General features: G+C 33.8%; 2 protein-coding genes and 1 long non-coding RNA gene across 3 annotated transcripts in view; 1 reads left to right on the forward strand and 2 right to left on the reverse strand.

Annotated features, from left to right (window-relative positions):
* Positions 1-913: 913 nt before the first annotated feature.
* LOC135838933 (uncharacterized) lies at positions 914-10,813 on the reverse strand. Its single transcript, XM_065354761.1, has 6 exons — positions 9,706-10,813; positions 2,219-2,320; positions 1,980-2,117; positions 1,463-1,546; positions 1,217-1,370; positions 914-1,117 (listed from the first exon to the last, which is right to left on the reverse strand). Exons 1-6 carry the CDS (start codon positions 10,529-10,531, stop codon positions 1,066-1,068), a joined length of 1,356 nt encoding a protein of 451 aa, XP_065210833.1. The 5' UTR covers positions 10,532-10,813; the 3' UTR covers positions 914-1,065.
* The window catches only part of LOC135838936 (uncharacterized), a 282,350-nt gene continuing 267,611 nt past the window's right edge, over positions 7,719-22,457 (forward strand). The window contains exon 1 of the long non-coding RNA XR_010557496.1: positions 7,719-7,730. This is a non-coding gene — a long non-coding RNA (uncharacterized LOC135838936). The remainder of the gene's footprint in view (positions 7,731-22,457) is intronic.
* Positions 16,232-22,359, reverse strand: LOC135838887 (probable peptidoglycan muropeptide transporter SLC46). The gene is made up of 6 exons (XM_065354701.1): positions 19,990-22,359; positions 19,805-19,906; positions 19,587-19,724; positions 19,406-19,489; positions 18,463-18,616; positions 16,232-16,642 (listed from the first exon to the last, which is right to left on the reverse strand). Exons 1-6 carry the CDS (start codon positions 20,807-20,809, stop codon positions 16,573-16,575), a joined length of 1,368 nt encoding a protein of 455 aa, XP_065210773.1. The 5' UTR covers positions 20,810-22,359; the 3' UTR covers positions 16,232-16,572.

The raw sequence follows: 22,457 nt of genomic DNA on the forward strand, positions 1-22,457 counted from the left end.
GAGATAACCGCTAAGTATGATCATGATACTTTCTTATATAGGTATGTGCTTCCTTATTCGTTTTTAATATTCATAGCATGAAGTTATAGCCTAAAAAATCCAAAGAGAGGGGAAAAATTTTCAGATCATGAATTAGGTAGGTCTAGTTTATTGATTCATTAAAATCGTTTTGATTTGAAAAAAATTATACCAAGTTTCTAGCAATCTTTCTTTTATGAAAATTGTTTCTGAAATGTCAGGAACAATTTTTAAATTTCTGGACTTCTTCTTTTTTTTCAGAGTCATCTCCCTCCTTCCTTTTGTGATTTTATTTTTTTCATCCTGAAAAATGATTTAATTCAATTTTCATAATTTCTATCAAGTACCTACCTAAATACTTTATCATTTAGGAATTTAATTGGTAAAAATAGGTCTCAAATTTTTTTTAACAAAATACTTACTTCAATTTCTCATTCATCTTAATTTTACCAAACATACACTTTTTTGTTTTTTTTTCCACAAATTTTTCGTTTTGTTTTAAACATTAAATACCAACATATTTTCATGACACGACATTTAATTTTTCGTTTCAATTTTTTTTCTTTTTTAGTGTTTCAAAACTATTTTTTCTTTATTTTTGACTTTTAATCTTAAGATTGCTGATTTAGAAAAAATTTTTATTTAAACACATTCCCGCCAACGAAATCAAAATTTGAGACTTTTTTGCTATAAAATTCGACGAATTTGTCAAAACACAATCCTCGTAAGTATTTTTTCATAAAAATTAACCGTTTCTTACAAGCACATTTTAAATTCAAACGTGTTCTCAGATAACGATTTGACTTCGAAGCTCGAATGCACATCAAGCTTCGAACGTGTTTTACACAGCTGAAAATTATCAAATAAGGTACCTATTAAATAAATGTCCCATGCGTACAAAATTGTTCTTTATTTCATGGAACATTCGTAATACAAACGTATAAAAACTGTTCATTAAAAAAAAAAAGATTATAAAAAAAAAAACGTTAATTGCAAATGACGCAATTATCGTATCATCTTTGGTAAATCACGTTTAAGTACAGCTATTCAACTCTTGCCAATTCGATTCTCGATTTTTTTACTGATTAAATAAGATGAGCTGAAAGAACACACAAAAAAAAGTTTTTTCATGGATAGCTGTGATGAAAATATTCAGCAAAATTAGTATTTTTGAGCTCATTTAATAATAACTACTGACCTGTATAACAAGAAGACTAGAATGTTCAAAATAATACTAATAATAAAAAATGCTGACGGGAAAGACTTTATGGTCATTTGAAATACTCCATTGTAAACAGGATGGCATAGAGGAATGAATATCGCGAATGCATTCTGAACAGTACTCAGTCGTCCTAAAAATTGAAACAAATTTAGAATATTTCAATTTGAGCATTATTCAAGGTATGCATGGCTATATTCAATAGTTCATTTTCATTTCACTCACCAAATTCAGTACTGTCATAATGCTTGCTTATAAATGAAATGCATACTGATAATGCTGTACCGTGCAATACATCGAATAAAGCAACTGCAAACAGAATAATCACCATAGGTACTTAAGTCAATAATAGACAATAAAACTTATTAGGAATACGAATACTTTTTTATCAGGAAGAATGGATAATGTTCATCACAATTCATGGAACGATGACGCAAAAAAAAAAAATCAAGAAATTGTGTTTCTATAGACCTCTTTATTTCTGTATAGGTAATCCGATTTTTGATTATGCTACATTTACGTAAGTCTATTCATGACCTTTAATGCCCACGAGATTCTTGGTATAAGTAGGTACGTAGATCTAAATGAAACGATAATGGAATTTCCATTTTCATGCATAAAAGATTTCTAAAGAAATTTGTCAAGTATTATCATCCACGCATCCGCAATGTATTCGAAGAAAAATAGCTCAGTGTGGGTATTCATTAATCGCGAATGAGATAAAAAAATTGAAGGTAGTTACCTGCGTAAATGTGCCAATTTTGTGTTGCAAATAAGAATCCTATCGCAGTGATTGTATCCCAAAATACAGCGAAGGCTCCGATCAAACCGTCGTGAATTTTTAAAATTTTACTCATCAAAATTGAACAAAAAACAGTACCTGTGTATAACACCAGCATTAAAAATGGATCAATTTGTATTCAAACACGAAATAATAAGAATGAAATCAAATTTTAAATTAATTATGTAGATGTAGCTTACCTAAAATCACTCCAGAATATTTATAAAATGAAAATACGCTGAAATCCACCTCATTCCATTTGAATTTCTCCACCATGAATAGATAAAAGACTGTTTTCTCACCTGAAATATTGTACAAATAGGTAAGTATTGGTATAAAAAAAATCACTTTCGCTGATTATGCCCAACCTAATGGCTATTTTAGAGAACTTACGATTACAGCTCTGGAAAAATATGAAATTTTCAAGAAAATAATAAAAAGGGATATTAACGAGAGCATCAGAAAATTATCAAACAATTTTACCTATTCCAGTATTTTCCTGAAATTTCAATCAGTAAAAAATTTATACGAAAATCATCAAATTTTTTAAAAACGACAATTTTTCTATTCCAACATTTTTTTGACAAGTTTTCTTGAAACTTGAAAATAATTTCGAAAAATTTCCAATTTTTCCAAAAATTGTTTAAAAGGTAGATATGGAAGTCTTCAAAATTTATTTTTTTATTTCGAAACCTTTCCCCACAACTAATCGTAATACTTGGTAGGTTCTAATCGTGAAAGACTGTGAAATCCGGAAGTTTCATCAAAATGTTTAAATCGAGTAAAATAACTTAAAGTTGGCCAAACTAGCTAAAGAAATTAAAAAATAATACAAATTCGTGGAATGAATTTATCAAAAAATATTTTTAAAAATTAGGGTATTTGATGAAGAAGGATTTTTTCACCGCAATGGCAGGGTAGCTTTCCAGTGAAAAACAGTTACACAACTTTCTCAATGGAAAATTTGAGGATCCAACTGAGTTCTGAATTTTAAAAAAATCTTTATTCCCAAAATTGCATAGGAAATTATTAAATTGATTGATGAAAAAAAATTCAATGGGCAGCTGTTAAGTACTTAGAAGAACTACTTATTAATATCTAGTCACATTTTAAGGCCATATATGTGGATAAGTAGCTGAGAGCTGTGCTTAAAAAACACGTCTTACATTGAGCCAGAGAATCGTAGGTCTGAATTTTTTCAGATTACTAATGCCAATATTCATTTTCCATCAAAATTTTCGCTATAGTTGAGAATCCCTGGAGATGGAGGGAGAAAGGGAAGGAGATGAGTATTTCAAGTCATATAGTGATAAAAGGCATCCCAGACTTCAAATGAATAACAATTTTGTAAAATTAAAGAGACTAATGAGTTATTTTTGCCTATTTTTCAGGCTTGTAGGACCGCTTGGGTATTGCGGTCCTTCCAAAACCAAGGTCTTTGTTTTGGAGCTTTCAAACGGTCCGGTCCGGTCCGGTCCGTTGGTCATGCTCAATTGCTCAATTTGATAGAGGTTTTTGGTTCGGTCATTTTTTTTACAATTTTACACATAGTTGGTTTGTTCAGGTTTTCGGTCTCAGTTTTTTTTGTCTTTGAGGTCCGGTCCCCAGTGGCGGATTTAACAGGTGGCAAAGTGGGCAGTTGCGCCTCGGGCCCCAAGAGGAAATGGGCCCCAAAGAGAAAAATTATAATGGTAGTTTTTGAATATGTATTGCAGAAAAAATTATCTAATTATTAGCGATGTCGTTTTCTAATTCAATAAGATAGAAATATAATCCAATAAATGTAGGTAGAGGTCTTCCATGTGGTAGTTCGGTATAGATCTGCATGAAGAAGTCCAATTTATTTATATCGTGGTATATCAAAATGAGTCGATAGATTACAGCAGTGGTGGACTGGCGTATGGTGTTACCTGGCAATCGTCAGGGGCCCCGAGACACCAAGAGGCCCCTGGGGCCACGTTTCCACCAAAAAAGATGATATTTTCACTTTCTCCGATAACAATTTTTGGAAGCTTTTGCCCTCGCTTCGCTCGGGCCAGTTTTCTTTTATTTAAAAATAAGTATAAATTTTCAATTTTAGTGAATTCAAATTCTAAAATTGTGTGGTCAAAAAAATAAACTCATCTGTCACTACAAAAAATTGTTTTTTACCTCTCAAAATACAAATTTTTGAAATGTTCAGCCCTCACTTTACTTTGGCCTGTGTAGTTTTTTTTTCAAATTGAGATCGAATTTTTATGAAAATCTATTAAGTAAGTATTCAAATTTCAAGAAATTTTCTAACCAAAAAAAAAAACGCACTTTCAAATTTGAAATTTTTAAAAAACAGTCATTCAAGTTCTAAAATTTTGAGCTAAAAAAGTGAATAAATTTTTCAAAAACATCGTTTTTTACCTCTTAAAACACGAATTTTTAAAATTTTTATCTCTTCTCAAAACCAAAAAAATCAATTTTCGAAACTTCCATAAAAAATGGGAAAACGAAAATTTTTATAGGGCCAAATGCAAAGTACATATATCAATTGGAAAAATTGTCATTTCATCTTTTATTTCACTTTAAAAACTTTTCAAGTTCTCATTTTAGATTTTATTCGGTAAAATTGGCAATTTTTTCTTATGGAAATTTTTTCGTCCGGCCCTCCTCCAAAAATCTCCTCTTTTTGCTATTAATAAATATGTTGAATAAAAAGACAAAAGCAAAAATCAATCGCACAACTTGAATTCAAGTATCCAAACCTAAAAAAAAATACAGAATGAGAAAGATTCTTAAGGGGGAAGGGAAAAATTTTGGAGGACACATTCGGTGCATCCGCCAGAAGCCCCAAGCCGACCCTGACCTCTTGGATTATAAAATTTCAAAATCTTTTGTTCACGCTTCGCTCGGGTCACTTCGCTTTTGTTTTCTAAAGTTTTATTTCTAAAAAATTTTCACTAAAATCTAAGCGGTAATAAATCCAGAAAAATCAATATTTTGTCTAAAAAAAAGTTTTTTACCTCTTGGATTAGAAAATTTTGCTCGGGCCAATTCAATTTTCTTCTCTACAATTGAAACTTTTAAAAATTCTTCATTCGAAATATTAAATCCAGAAAAATAATCTCACACATCAGAAATAACGTTTTTTTGACCTATTGAATTATAAAATTTCAAAAGCTTTTGCCCTCGCTTCGCTCGGGCTACTTCGCTTTATTTTCTTCAACTTTATTTCTAAAAATTTTTTACTGAGATCAAAGCAGAAGTAAATCCAGAAAAATCAAGTTTTGCATAAGTAAGAAAAGATTTTTACCTCTTGGATTAGAAAATTCCGCTCTGGCCAATTTAATTTTCTTCTCCAAAATTGAAATATTTAAAAAGTTTTCATTAAAATTTGAAATATTAAATCCAGAAATAACGTTTTTTGACATCCTGGATTATAAAATTTCAAAAGCTTTTGCCCTCGCTTCGCTCGGGCTACATTACCTACTTTGTTTTCTACAATTTTATTTCAAAAAAAATTTCACTAGAATCTAAACATTAGTAAATTCAAAAAATCAATTTTTAACATAAAAAAAGTTTTTACCTCTTGGATTAGAAAATTTCGCTCAGGTCAATTTAATTTTCTTCTCTAAAATTGAAATATTCAAAGTAAAAAGTTTTCATTCAAATTTGAAATATTAAATTCAGAAAAATAATCTCACACATTAGAAACAACGTTTTTTGACCTCTTGAATTATAAAATTTCAAAAGCTTTTGCCCTCGCTTCGCTCGGGCTAATTGTAATTTTCTTCTCTGTACTTATGGAACTTCCTGAGGAAATTTTAATAACGTTCCTCAAAATAGTTATTCATCAATACGTTAGCTCCTTGAAGGAGATGGAGAGGTGGTTGGTAAAAATGGAGTGCATTTCGCACCCGGCACCCCAGAAAACCTACCTGACAATATGTCACATGAAACATTTGACTGTGGGCCCTTTTCCCCGATTTGCTCCTCGGGCCCTAATCCTTAAATCCGCCACTGCCGGTCCCGTCCGGTTTTGAGACCGGTCATTGGTCAGTCCAGGTCCAAAAAACGGTCCTAAAAATTTTCTTCTAGGAAATTTCAAATTTGAATAATTGAGTTTTTTTTCACGGCATAATTCCAAAATGCTTCTTTCACTACAAGCCTGCTATTTTTAAAGAAAGGTAAACAAAAATCAAATGAAAACGGGGTTTCACCCCTAAAAATAGACATAATTCGACCAATAACCATAAAAAAATCAAAAATTACGTAGAGGAGAAGGTACAATTATGGACCCAGGACCCAGGTACAAATATGGACCCCCCATGGTTTAGTGTACAACCACTAGCGCTACGGTCATGCTGGGTACTAAAAATTATACAAGTAGTGTAGTATCGATGATCCATGTACTTATTTCGGATCCATGCAAACTTGGGTGTCTCTCATCAGCAATATTGTTTTTTTTGTGCATTATTTTCTTACCAATGGAAAATTTTACAAGTTTTTCATTCAGCAATTCATCAACTTCAAATAAAGTTTGGAAAAAAAATTATTAGCGGAGTAAGTAGCTTACAATGTGTACTTTCAAAATATACTTTCAAAATATACTTTCATATTTGTCTGTACTTCAACTGATTTTCATAATTTTTTTCATTTTTCATAAACTGAGCCGATTTTTTGCATGGGTATAAATATGGACCCCTAAATTTTTTTTACCTAATTCTGATTCAATATTTTTTAGAATGTCGAGAAAAGTGTTATTAACAAAGAAGACAAGCCCAAAGTGTCGAAAATGGAACCATGATTTTTTCATTTTTCATAAACTTGGATAATTTTTTGCATGGGTATAAATATGGACCCCTAAATTTTTTTCATCTAATTTTGATTCAATAGTTTTTAGAATACCGAGAAAAGTGTTATTAATAAAGAAGACAAGTCCAAAGCATCGAAAAACATCTTTAAATAAATTTTTGTTCAATTTTCTGAACTTTTTATTCATTTTTTGAGGGGGGTCCATATTTGTACCCGAGTCCATATTTGTACCATTTTATGTCATTTTTCTAAATTTCAAATTTCTCCGTGAGTTTTCAACAAAAAGAATAATTTTTTTTACACAATATACTAGAGTCTTTGGCCTTTCGAATGGTATACTCGAAAAAAAAATTGATAATTTTTTCTACCCTTTAAAGCCAAAAAGCTAGAGGGGGTCCATATTTGTACCTTCTCCTCTATTGTTAATTTTTTTTTTGAAAATTTCAAAATTTTGAACGCCGGTGTCACAAAATGCTTGAGTTTTGAGTGAAGTTTGAGACCTCAAATTTTTCCTACAGTCTTTTGAGGTCCCCCTACAACTTTTTATCACCCGTTCCCCCGGTTCTGGAGATAGGCCATAGGCCCCTTTTCCTAAAATTATTACAAAATTCATTTTTTCAGCCTTACGAAAGTCGAAAAGTCGATTTTCTCAATTTTTTAGTACGTTGCAGGCACTTATTAGGGGCATTCTCATAACAATTTTCACCCCCTCTCCCCATATTTTACCCTCAAAATGGAGTTTATTTTATAGCTTTGTTCATCTGTTTTGACGATGACCATGATCCGGTCCAAAAATGGGAATAGCATTTCTTTAAATGCGTTTTTGAGCTCTAAAAAACATACAATTTTTTCAAAAAAAAAAAAACATTGGAGTTTGGCCTTGGTCAAAAACTGAAAAAACTTACAGAGTGAGAGAGGGGGGGGGGGGTAAAAATGCATTCTGGTGTAAATTATTGTTTTTGATAAACGAGGTATCATTTTCATGTGAATCGAACCCCTCCAAACACGAATATGACATCCAATTTTATGCTACTCTCATCCAAACCCCTCCAGTGCATCTGCCCCCACCTCAATTTTTACTATAGCAGGTATTAAAAGTTGAGCTATTTTCATAACATTGGTGTCGTTTCCATATAAATCAAATCTTCGAACACGAATATGACGTCCAATTTTATGCTACCGCCATCCCCTTCTCCTTTCAGGCCACAACCCCCCACCTTCCACGCAAATATCAACCCTGAAGTTCTCGGGGCCGAATTCACTCTACTTATCCATCTATGGCCTTTAATCATCCGCAGAGCCTAAATACTCAAGAGGAAAAAAATAGGCTATATTTTTGGAGACCAAAATTTTTCAAAAAAAGTTGATAGGTACCTAAACATAAAATACTTATGCCATAGAAAAGTGATTCTTAAGGCTGTAGATGCTCAATCACACATTTCAAAATTTAGGGGTATTTTTTTGGTGAAATGAATTAGAACCCCAAAAACACATTTTTCACTTAGACGTTGAAAGTGACTCTCAAACGTCTCTGTAGTTGAAATATGACCTGGAAAAAAGACTCCAAATGTACATTTTAAAGTTTTGGGATAGGTATTTCTTTGAAAAGTTTGGGCCTCAAAAAACACACTTTTTCCTCACTCATATTGTCCGAAAATCACTATAAAAATTCCATGATACCTAGTTAACATTTATGACCTTAAAAAGAAGATTTATAGAGTTGCAACTGCTCACTCGCACTATTTGTAATTTTGAGGTACTTTTCTTTGGAAAATTGTGCCAAAAACACAATTTTTCTCACTTGTGTTCAAAGTCACTCTCAAAACGTGTTGGCAGCCAGAAAAAATGGTCTAAAAAAAAGATTAATTGAGTTCGTTGCTGCTCGAGATTATCAGTTTTTTTGAAAAAAAAAAAAAAAAAAAAAAAAATAGGACCCAGTTAGGCACTCATGTTGGTAAAATAATGAAAGTATTGAATTTTCCTGGAATTAAAACTTATCATTCATTTTTCTCATTAATTTACGTAATTTTTGAATCATTTTAGAAAATTTAATACTTCATAGTTTGACACCCAAAATTATCAATATGAGCAGCACAATTCTTTTGGAAGGTAGTGTAGTGTAGAAAGATACCTACTCTCTAAATTTAAAGCAGTCAAATTTCACTGCTTAGCAGTCACGACATTTTGCCTTTTTAAAGCAGTATAAGTTTTTTTTACTGCAAAACAGTGAAAAATTACTGAATTGGTCAGTCAAAATGATTTTTTACTGACCAATTCAGTAATTTTTCACTGTTTTGCAGTAAAAAAAAACTACTGCTTTAAAAAGGCAAAATGTCGTGACTGCTAAGCAGTGAAATTGACTGTTTCAAATTTAGAGAGTACGTGAGGAATGCGAGGATAAATAATTAAATAAAAATAAAATAGCACGTAGGCACGTAATTTTAGATTAATGTACTCCTAATATAAGCTAGCCGAGCTGTAAGCATGATTCATTCAATAAACCTACTATGTGTAGACATTGTCGAGTCAATTTTTATCATTACAGTAGTTATATGCTATGAGTCATTAGTTTCTCAAGCTTTCACGAATAAAGAATTATAAAATCGATAACTGAGTGACTGAGAAGTTGTTTTGTTAGTATTTCCAGCGAGAGAAGACACTCAAGTCAATTCTTACTTAGCTTCCTCTTGTATCGTATCTCGTATCAAGATGACATAAAAGGTACGAGAGGAAAGGAGAGATGAATTTAGACCTTATAATTATATCCACTTTTCTAAATTAATTTTTTCAATTGTTTTTCTTTTTTTACATAGAAGGCTTGGAAGAGGGGGGGGGGAGAGATCACAGAGCATTTATTTCGATACAAGATTGAAAAAAAAAATCCACCATAAATCACGCTTACCTTGAGTAATAAAATACATCAGTATCTTGATTAAGATCAGCACCGCGACCACCATTCGTCTACTTCCCATGCTCTTCTTAAAAATAACTCCGAAACTATCCCGCACCCCAGCGAGATTCACCACTCTCCAAATATAACTTCTGTTCGACACCACAGGCACGGAAACATCTTTGACAAATATCACAGCCAGAAGGAATCCAGTCGCTGATAAAACGGCGCACAAAAGATACGAATAAAAATACCCGAACGCTCTTATAATGAATCCGGCGCTTCCTTTACCCAACGGGAAACATAGTAATTCCACCGCGTATAAGAATCCCAGCCTCATTGTTCGATTCTCGGAATTGGACACATCGCAGATGTACATCTGAACGGCCACCGTCATCAATGGAATTCCGCCACCTAGGCTTTCGACAATTAGCTCGGTTAAGGCGGCATTTTTCGGATGCCAGAGCCAGAAATGCGAATGTAGGCAACCCACCAGGCAGTGGAAAAATTGAGCTATCATGGGCACGAAAATCAACGGTCTTCGGCGTTTTCCAGCTTCGTCGCTCCAGCAAGTGGCGAACATGGAGTAAATTATGCAGATTAGCATCATAATTGCACGATATTTTGAGTTCATTTTCGATACGAAGTCGCTAGCCAGTGTCGTATTTTTACACGGAGTGTTCAAATCGCTCGGTTCCATCGTGATGTTTTCTCGACAAATTTTCTGTATGAAGAGGTTCGTGTTGACCGCGTCCATAATCATGTACGTAGTGAAATAAAATAAAACTGCTGGCTCGACGGTGACGTTTCTCAAAATTTGGTTCAATTTTTGATTCATGATTCGATCGCGACACTGCACTTGTGGAATTTTTTTAATTTCGAAAATACTCGTATAATTTGGAATATGTAATAAGGTAGGTAAATATTCGCGCCACTGAACTATGTAGTTGAACGACTCGTAAACTGGATTCGGCTGTAGCACGAATCACTGTGAACTATGTTGCATCGATCGAGCGAAGTATCCAAATGACCAACCTTTCGAATCGCTATTACCATTATATCTCGAAATGAAATGGGCTCGAGCTCGATTGTCGACGAAAAAAACCAATTTGGTGGGTGTTATCACATGTAAGCTCTACAGAACCAAATCAGGTATGAGAAATTCATCCTTATCTCGCTAAATCATCGAATCCATTATGGTGTATTTACGACGAACTGGCCATTGATTAGAATACAAATTACCTACAGATATCAGTAGGTACCTATCATGTTCACAATTATTATCGAACGTGTATCAGTTGTATCATTGTTTGTAGGTATTTATTATACAGATGCACCTTTACATATTAATTTTGAAAATTTTTCAAGCATACCTATCATTGATAGATAAATACTTCGATTCCACTAACTGAACGCAATTATATTGTAACTTAGGTACTCATCAGTTTTTCGAAATACACTGCGCAGGCCAAGAGCTTTTTCTCATCACTTTTTCATTGTGTTGTACATTTAGTATTTTCATGTCATTAATTTTACAATTTTTTCCCCTCAAAAAAATCTTCTACTCAAGTATTAATGCATCGCACGTTTTTATGAAATTTCCATAACATTTAAATGATTATTTTTATTAGATAATATTCGCGACCTTCGAAGAAATTGTAGGCTCCATAAATGGTACACCAGATTTAACTTTCATATGGATATCTAATTGATAGGTAGGTGATTGTTGTTGTTTTTTCTTGTTTAATTAACTAGGTAGACGAATGTTAAATTTAGAATTCGATACGCTTCATTTGGAAAATAATTCATCGAATTTTTTTCATACCCACTTAGGTAGATATACAGATTACAAATACCCGACTGCTGACCTTTCTCACGCAGAAAAATGTATTTTGGTGATAGAATAAAAAATATTTTAAGATACGCAATAATATAATCGGTGATGTAATTTTAAAATTATTTTCATTTTAAAAAATGTCCCTTTGCCTGATAACTTAAGTATTACAAATCTTTTAGCTACTTTAACAAAAATACACCAAAAATCAAATTTCAAGTGCTGAATTTCATTTTTGGAAATTTCTTAAAATTTTGAATAGAGTCCAAGAGAAAATCATTAGTACTTACCCATTTAATTGATCTCCAATTTTTGATTTTTTTTTTTTTGAAATTCGTTTCTGTAACTTATAGCAATTATTATCACTAGAAAAATCTTCTTTTTGACTCTCAAAATTGGTTAAAGATTCGTTTGAAGCTATTCTAGAGCCGGCAGTCGATTTTTGAATTGTTTAGCTACCCCCCTCCCTAGGGTGGTTCTTATTTACACTGATATATACCAAGTAGAATTTTTTTTCTACGATTTTTTCTGCTCCCACCCCCCAAAGTTGTTCCATTTGATGAAAAAATAAATCCTACGAAGTTTCAACCCCCTATGTAAAAAAAAGTGGTACCAGAATGCCCCCAAATTTTTCAAAAAATTGAAAAAATGATGCAATTTTTTAAAATTTTTGATTGTTTTCAATCTATCGCACCCCAATATTCCCCCTTTGAACCAAAACAGCCCCCAGAAATTTTTTACCTCCTCCCCTGTGAGAAAACAATAATTTGCTATTTTACTATACCAGTGGAGCGGAAAAATTTATGGTCTCAATTTCGCTGAAATTGAAGTATGTTGGAGATTGTGCGTTAAAATTACCCCAAAAATTTTTTAGCCCCCACGTGCCCCCCCCAAGTAGGGCTATTTTGGGGGAAACGCTGTTTTTTTTTTAATTTAAAAGTACCAATGCCCATTTTTTCTGAAAACGGATAGCACTCAAAAGGTGCGACTTGAGATTATGAATCAAATAACTTGACCAGTTTTTTGATTTGACCCCAGCTAACCCCTCCAAAAAACACTTGAAAAGTCGCGAATCGGCGTTTTTTCGATATTTTAATTGAAAATATTGGTATCTGTGCCAATTTTTTTGGAAATGTTTCATCATTTCTGGGCAGGGTGCTTTTAAAAAGCAGAAGAAGAGATTGTGGAGATGAAAATTCCGCACATTACAATATACTTTTACAAGCACATCTCCATGTATAGATCGTCACATGCGCTAGCTACCTACTAGAGGCCTAGCAGTACCTAGCTTCTGAGAGCTTCGTAGGTACCTGGCGACTTACCACCTCGTTACCTACTTTTCGGACACTGAGTGTATTTACGTATTACAACACAGACATTCATCTAATAATAATTATTTTACGAAATAAGAAACATCTTCAGTTGTTATATGTATCATTTATTTATCAAGTACATAGTAACAACTTACTCAAGCTTATTATTGTACTGGCCTGTACAGTATTACAAAAGGAGAGATGGCATTTCGTGCCTTAGAAAGTGCAAAGCATATCACCACAGGGAATAGAGCATTGGGAAATGTTACAAATAGTATTCGCTGCGCCGTATGTCCATGTCAAATAAACATCAACAAACCACTTCGTCCTGCGCTGATTGGGTGGTGACAGAAGCGCTCCAAGCGGGGCCAGGCATCCGCTTGGAGCGCTACTGTTGCCACCCAATCAGCGCAGGACGAAGTGGTTTGTTGATGTTTATTTGACATGGACATACGGCGCAGCGAATACTATTTGTAACATTTTTACACAGCTCTATAGGGAACAATACACGGAAGTGGGAAGGTTCATATATGTTACTCTTTATGAAGAGATTTACAATAAGGATCGACAGTCGTTTTACGTAATAACTCCTGGACCCGAGTGCATCTGCACGACTCTATCTGTATAACTGGAACACAGATCATATTATGAAATAGATCACTTGATCGCAAGCTTCACCAGTTCATATTTCGATATATAACTGGACTTGTTCTACTAATTTGACTATTAGATTTACGCAAATGTATGGTATAGGTACAAGCCTATACCATCTCCGGAACACTGATAACCGATGTTGTATCATCGGGAGTCGCCAAATGACTGGTTTCTCTAGCGTATTTCTCACGATACGAAGTTGTGAGAGAACTAATCCGCTAGATGTCGTATTACAGAACTATTTCTAATGTTGACTAGAGGTAGAACTAATTTCTCTCGCTTACGCGACTGAAAATACAGCACAATCTGTCTCTACAAGATCTTCTTTTAAATATTTTGATAGTTAGGGGAGGAAGGAAGGGGATGAGGAAGTGGATTAGAATTCATTCAAGTTGGAATTTTTCTGGTCCGCAATCTTCATTTTCAGAGACAACTGGAAAAAATTGCGGAAAAACAAAACTTTGACTCTGAGAAAAAATGGAAGAAAAATTTGAAAATTCAATAAAAAAAAAATCAGCCCCTTGTTTCATTTTTTGGAACAAATTACAACTTTTTTTTGAAGACACATAATTTTGGCAAAAGAAATTGTGACTCTTTGAAAAAAATAACATATTTTATGGTAATTTTGCCAAAAAAGCAGGATTTTTTTGCAATTTTAATATTGAGTGAAATTTTTTCATGATTCTGGCAAAAGAACAGGAATTTTGACCAAAGGTAAAATGTTATGGGTGTTCTGTCAGAAAAGCTAGATTTTTGAGAATTTTTGCAAATCAAGCGAAAATTTTAGACAATTCTGGCAAATAAGGGGCAATAGTTTTGGCCATCTTGACCAAAGGCAAGATTTAATGGAAGCTTAAAATAAATAATGAAAAAACATCATTCTTTGACTTTTTTTGGAAATTGTTTTTGGTAATCTGGGGCCCAAGGGTAGCGCCAAATGAAATTTTTGTAAGAACCAAAATTTAGAAAATTCTCCAAGAAGCAATTTGTTATTTCATGATTTTTTTGTTGGAATTCAAGGTGGTAGGGAAGTTTGGAATATGGGGCAGGGGCGCCCTCAGAAAAGGGGGAGAAGTGGAGATTGGATACGAGCCGAATTCACTTGTTTCAATATGAAAAGTAATAATCATAGTCATAAAATCACGTTAAAAGTCTAAATCGACTAAGTATGTTTTCAATTAAAATAGCAAAAAAAAAAAAAACGCCGATTCGCGACTTTTCAAGGGTTTTTGGAGGGGTTAGCTGGGGTCAAATCAAAAAACCGATTACGCTATTCGATTCGTAATCTCAAATCGCACCTTTTGAGTGCTACCCGTTTTCGGAAAAAATGGGTATTGGTACTTTTAAATTCAAAAAAACAGCGTTTCCCCCAAAATGGCCCTACTCTGGGGGGGGGGCACAGTTTCACCGTATGGGCACGTGGGGGGCTAAAAATGTTTGTGGGGTCATTTTAACGCACAATCTCCAACATACTTCAATTTCAGCGAAATTGAGACCATAAATTTTTCCGCTCCACTGGTATAGCAAAATAGCAAATTATTGTTTTCTCACAGGGGAGGAGGTAAACAATTTCTGGGGGCTGTTTTGGTTCAAAGGGGGAATATTGGGATGCGATAGATTGAAAACAATCAGAAATTTAAAAAAATTGCATCATTTTTTCAATTTTTTAAAAATTGGGGGGCATTCTGGTACCACTTTTTTTTACATAGGGGGTTGAAACTTCGTAGGATTGATTTTTTCATCAAATGGAACAACTTTGGGGGGTGGGAGCAGGAAAATTCCAACTTCGAAAATAAAGATCACCTTACCCCTCCCCCAAAAATAAGATAATTAGGTATTAGGCAGAGATATAAATTTTGAATTGACACAGAAATTTGAATTTTCTTAGACACGTAATTCAATTTTGATAATTTGAAATTTTTTCTTCTTCTTTTTTTACTCAAGTGCAAATTTATCACAGTAGGTATAAAAATCTGGTTTCGAGCCAGCAGTAAGTAAATACTTAATTTTAAAAAAACTCATGTTAAAATTCAATGAAAGGGTTATCAAAGGGCAATAGGGTGGGAAATTACAAGAACTGAATTTAGTTTTCATTTCTTCGTCTTCTTCAGCTCTCGGAGTTCAAATCATTAGAATTTACCTATTTTAAAATTATAGAGGTCCTTGTACCTACCAGAGTGTGAAGATGCAATTCTGATGACTAGTTTGTTGAAAAAGAAGATAAAAAAGAGTTTTTTCTTGTTGTAATGCTTTCAATAATTTACAGTTCAATTATGAATTTTGAATTTTGAATTTTTCATGTACTGGTATTTCACTCAAATACCCGCAGACATAATAAGCTCAAGTTTCACCAGTCTTGAGATAATATACAAGCTCTAAAAAAAAGAGTAGGTTATAGGTATGGCTATTTCGAAACGATGATGGTCATTTCACAACCGGATGACTGAAAAATTGCAGCCCCTCTGAACTTTTTTTCGCAAAAAATAGTTACACTTTGTCACATAATTTCAACAAGACGGAAATCTGGCAACATTTTTTAGTCCGTGAACAATTGAAAGCGAAATCACAAGACTCGACTTAATTTTCAGTTCGAGTTGATGATAACTTAATTCATACTAAGCTCGCTCGTAAGACTTTGAAGTCATAAAAGCATTATCCATGGCAATTTACTTTTGTTGTTGCCTCTCAAAAACTCACGTTTCGATTTACCTACCTAATAGGAGAAAAAAATTCCGTCTGAAAAATTAGATACCTTTAATCATATTATCGAACGACGCACATTAAAATTTAGTATCAGGATCAAGACCAAACCGAATTCCAATTAGGAAAAAATGTTCTTCAAAATACGAATCACGTTGCATCTAATGACACTTCAAGTACAACGACTACCTATCTATTAGTAGATATATCAGCTTATCAAACACGATAATTTAAAATAAGTTACAATTTTTTCACAAAGTTATAATAAATAAGTATACCTAATCTTGAAAAATTAACAAGTAAACACATTGGTCACTTTTACGATGGGTAGGTCATTTTTAATTAGTTGCATTACATTTTCATAAGCTCATCACTTTTTCATGTGGTGCAACTGCCAGTTGTAACCTGTTTCTGGTCGTCCATTCTCCGAGAAAGTAAATATGCTGCGCTGTAATGAAATAATTTAATTACCTATTGAGATACATCTACCAATTTTAATCCTATAAGAACCTACAGATCTGCTGCGTTGAATTTATTTTCAAAATAGCAACGAAACACCTAACAAGGGAACTACCTGAACCGGCAGAAACGAAAATGAACGAATCAAAGCTAGATTGAAAGGGGATCACCTCAGGACCCCAAATCCAAAATTTCAAGTGCTGAAGTTGATTTCTCGATTTTTGGTGAATTTTTGAAAATTAAAAAATCCAAAAAATTATCAAAAATACCAAAAATAGAAAATATTGATGAAAATTGGAATTTTCTCGAGAAGTGGTTCAGATGACGTCCCTAACTCATTTACAACTATTGAAATCCGTAAAACCTCAATTCTAGTCATTCTGGAGCCTCCAGCGATTTTTTATCATTTCTCCAGAAACTTGAAATTGCTCTGAAACGGCTAAAAATCAACTTCAGCACAAATCACTCCATTTGGGGCCCATGTGGGTTGCCTTTAACCATTTTTTGCGGTTGTCGCGAAACTTGGCGTCTGCCGGTTCAGATGTGTATTTTTGCCCATTGGAAAAAATGCCAAAATTTGAAAATGTTAAATATTCCATCTTTTGCGATGCTACCTATCCGAAATCGAGCTCCGACCTATTTTCGATGTTCCGAATAGGTAAAACCCCCATTTCGACCATTCTGGAGCCTCCAGCGATTTTTTTTCATTTCTCCAGAAACTTGAAATTGCTCTGGAACGGCTAAAAATCAACTTCAGCACAAATCACTCTATTTGGGGCCTATGTGGGTTGCCTTTAACCACTTTTTGTGGTTGTCGCGAAAATTGGCGTCTGCCGGTTCAAATAAGTATGTGTTTTGGCCATTTACTTGTACATGTGCAGTACCAAGTAGGCACATTTATATACTTTCTTTGAAAAAAACCACACGTTAGAGCTTGAATCAGGATAGGTAGCATCACAAAAGATGGAATATTAAACATTTTCAAATTTTGCCGTTTATTCATTGCACATTTGCACAAGTCAATGGGCAAAAATACACATCTGAACTGGCAGATGCCGATTTTCGGGACAACTGCAAAAAAGGGTTAAAGGCAATCCACATTGGCCCCAAATATGGTGATTTGTGCTGAAGTTGATTTTTAGCCGTTTCAGAGCAATTTCAAGTTTCTGGAGAAATGATAAAAAATCGCTGGAGGCTCCAGAATGGTCGAAATGGGGGTTTTACCTATTCGGAACATCGAAAATAGGTCGGAGCTCGATTTCGGATAGGTAGCATCGCAAAAGATGGAATATTTAACATTTTCAAATTTTGGCATTTTTTCCAATGGGCAAAAATACACATCTGAACCGGCAGACGCCAAGTTTCGCGACAACCGCAAAAAATGGTTAAAGGCAACCCACATGGGCCCCAAATGGAGTGATTTGTGCTGAAGTTGATTTTTAGCCGTTTCAGAGCAATTTCAAGTTTCTGGAGAAATGATAAAAAATCGCTGGAGGCTCCAGAATGACTAGAATTGAGGTTTTACGGATTTCAATAGTTGTAAATGAGTTAGGGACGCCATCTGAACCACTTCTCGAGAAAATTCCAATTTTCATCAATATTTTCTATTTTTGGTATTTTTGATAATTTTTTGGATTTTTTAATTTTCAAAAATTCACCAAAAATCGAGAAATCAACTTCAGCACTTGAAATTTTGGATTTGGGGTCCTGAGGTGGTCCCCTTTCAATCTTGCTTTGATTCGTTCATTTTTGTTTCTGCCGGTTCAGGTAGTTCCCTTGTAAGATATGTATTGTACGACCTATGCTTACCAGTACAAAATAATAACTCCGATATCCATTATGGCACTAAGGATGAAAAAAGCACCTGGGAAGACATCTATGGTGTTTTGAAAAATAATATTATACGCTGGATGGCAAATAGGAATAAATAAACAAAACACGCTACAAACAGCATACAATCTTCCTACAATTGAACAAAAAAATATAGAAGAAATAAGTACATAGATAAGAGTAAGAGTTCCTAATATCGACCACTTTTTTGTTTTTTGCTACCATATCAAATCCCTTTTGAGATAGAAAACCTCAAAATGGCTTAAGAATTTTTTTTCTTCAACAATTTAGGATGGAAATTCGACATTTTGGGTTCCTATTATCTGCCATTCTGTAAAATGCTCAAAATTAAGATAAAAATAGGTGCACCGAAAGCAACCTTTCGAGTAAATATACAATGACCGGATTAATTCATTTTTGGATCGAATGGGGTGCCCCAATTTTGACCTCCCACCGTTTATGTGATTTTTATAGTGGCCGAAACTAGGATACACAATGAAAATACTCGTAGAATTGATAAGGGAATTTGCCAAACTCACTCTCAGTTAATCCATAAATTCATCAACCTGTTTCTTTCGTTGAAACTACCAATTTTATTAGGTACCTACCTAACTTATACATATGTGTACGTAGCTACGTACATTTTCCTGGACTGCGAAAATTCACATTGACTCGCTGAATTTCGTTTTTTGGGAATATTTGTGAGTTTTGACTTTCCAGTGGTACAAGGTAATTTTTGATTTATTCATTTCGTTTGTGAAAAAGGAAGGGACACAAAAAAATCCAGGAAAGTTTGGGCGTTATTGGCTGAAGTAGCACAGTGAACGGATTTAGAGCAGTGGTCGATATTAGGTACACATCTTTAATTCGTACCAACTTCGAGTATAATGAAATTATTTCTAAAAGGTTCTAATCTACTTACCATACTCACTACTGTCGTAATATTTACTGAGGAATGATCCAGATACTGATGCAGCTGTACCGTGAAACATTTCAAATAAAGGAACTAAAAAAGACCATAAAGTTTTAATTGAAACTATTGCCTTATTTTGTAAAATAGGTAATTTTTCCGATTTTTTTTTTAAATCTTCAAAACCACTTACCTATGTAAAGATGCCAATCATCGTGGGCAAATAAATACCCCAGAACAGCTATTGTATCCCAAAACCCAGCAAACATTCCAATAACGCCGTCGTGAATTTTGAAATACTTGCTGAGCACAACGGAGCAAAATATCGTACCTGAGAACATCGTGTTTTTTAAATTTACACCATCGCGTAATATTTAAACGTACCTATTTGAGTCAAATTTGATCACTAACCAAGAATGATTGCAGTATTTTTATAAAGGACATAAACGCTATATCGTCTCTCATCCCAATGAAATTTATACCTGAAGAATAAATAAAAAACTGTTTTTTCTCCTGAAAAGAAAATAAATTCTCCCTTCAAAATTACGATTTGGCTTCATACGTGATTAAACACATCAAGTTGTGTAGGAAATTACCTTCCATTGCGAAGTACACGAAAAGAAAACAGACCATCATTAAAGTAACAATAATTCTTCGACGACCGAGACTCTTCTTGAAAACAACTCTAAAGCTATCAACGACTCGGCTCAGATTAAAACAGTGGAGAAAATGACGTTTTTTCTCTACAGGAACCGATACATCTTTGACAAAAATCCAAGTCAATATTAACGAGATCATCGAGAACACGAGACACAACAAGTACGAATAAAAGAACCCTATTGCTCTAAGAATAAATCCAGCTCCTCCACTGCCCAATTGCTCGCATATTGCTCTCACAGCTAATAAAATGCCCAAACGCATTGTACGATTTTCCGCATTCGATACATCGCACACGTAAAGGTCGGTCGATGTGAACATAAGCACAATTCCTCCACTAATCATTTCGCAGCCCATTTCCGAAAATGCAGCTAGCAGCGGATGCCATTGCCAAAAATACGAATTCAAGTAGCCCGATAAAGATTGCATAATTATTCCAATTATTGGCAGGTAAATCAAAGGTAGGCGACGTTTTCCAGCTTCGTCGCTCCAGCTACTTAATAAGATGGTGTAAATTACACACACCGTCATTACCACGAAACGATAATCCGAATTCATTTTCGAGGTGAATAGAATTCCTTGTTTTTCGTCGTCACATTTTGTATTCAAGTCTGGCTCCGAAGTTTGGTTGAATCGACATGATTTCTGTAAGTATAAATTTGTATTTACCGCGCTTAAGATGAGATAGGTGGTGAAATAGAAAAATAAACATGGCTCGACGGTCACATGCTCGAATAGCGCAGCCCACGTAATTAACATCACTGTAACCTGTAGTTAAATTTAACGTCGCGACAATGATAAGGCAAGTCTAGGTATAACCGATTGAAACACATACTCGTACTAATGTTGGAAGTTTATCTTTTACCAATAAAGTACTTCATTTGGTGTATTATCTAGGTAAGTAGTACTTACAAAAACCACTTATGCATTCAACTCGAAAAATTCGCACCTCGGGAGTAATAAGGTTACATTTCAAAAAAAATCTATTTTGACATTTTCGCATTTTTGGGGTTTATATGACTCCCCTCAACCAAAAATAACACTTTGAGTTGGGTACATTATCTAGATCTTGTATAAATGCAAATGGTCCAACTCAAAATCTCAACAACATTGCAAGTTGTTTGGAGTTATAAGGATACATCTCAAAAAACTCCGCCTTTTTTGAGTAAATTTTGTACATACAAAATGTTAAAAAACAGTTTTGATTGTTTGTCAGATAATAAATAGTCACAAGAAGTGCATTTTTTTTATTTGTTTGTACCAAATGGAACAAAAATTTTATATTGATCACTTTTCAGAAAAATGAATTTGCACATGTAATGAAATTTTAATTTTTTGAGAAAAACTCAAAAACTAAGCACTCTAGAAAAAAACTAATAACATAATGTCGATTGGAAATTTAATTCTTTACAACTTTGTTACCATGAATTTTTCTTTTGGATGCTTCCTTTCGCCTCCAGATGAATTTTAAACTACCAACTAGAACACTTCACTTTTTATTCACTCGCGAAAATCGTATCTTACTTTTTGTCGTTCAATTATCCTTCTTTTTCGTGGACATCACTTATTTATCGTTCATTCTGTCAAAAACTTCTCGTGGAAATTGTTTATTTTTTATTGTTCTTACTATCGTATCATATATATCGATATATCGTGGATACCACCTACCTTATCGTTCGTTTTTTAAGAAATCTTGCAATACATTTTTTTATTGTGAAATACACTTTTTTATCATGCAATTCTCTTTTTCATCGTGAATACTTATTTATCGTGATAATCCACTACCCTGTTATCGTGCTAACCCCCTTTTTTAAAAATTGTAAAAAATTAAAAAATCATTTTTTATTTCTGCGTCAAGGTTTTTCTCCAAAATGATTCTATTTTCAAGTAAAAACTTCCCCCAAGTCTCCCAGTTATTTCAGTCTCCTTTCCCAAAAATAGATTTTTTTTCTTGAATAAAATAAATCAAAGTCAGCGAAATTTTTTTATCTTTTCAGTTGTCGCAGAATTGTTTTAAATAACCACTTTTTCAAGGCGAAACTTTCCTTGGTTTCTTTCTCTCACAAAATTAAAAAAAAAAGAAGCGAAGAAGTGAAGTCTGTACCTAAATTATTCAAGGTCAAAATCCTTCTAAATATCTGAGGCCAAAATTGCAGCCCTCTGAACTTTTTGTCACAAAGAATACGCTTTGTCACATAATTTCAACAAAAAGGAAAGCTGGCAACATTTTTCGGTCCCCTGGTGAACAAGTCGAAAGCGAAATCGCAAGACTCGACTTAAATTTTCAGTTCGACTTGACGATAACTTGATTCATAATAAACTTGCACGTAACACTTCGAAATCATAAAAACATAATTCCACAGCAGTTCACTTTTGTTGTCGCCTCTCGAAAATTCACGTTTCGATT

This window comes from Planococcus citri, chromosome 3 (assembly GCF_950023065.1).
Source record: "Planococcus citri chromosome 3, ihPlaCitr1.1, whole genome shotgun sequence".
NCBI lineage: Eukaryota > Metazoa > Arthropoda > Insecta > Hemiptera > Pseudococcidae > Planococcus > Planococcus citri.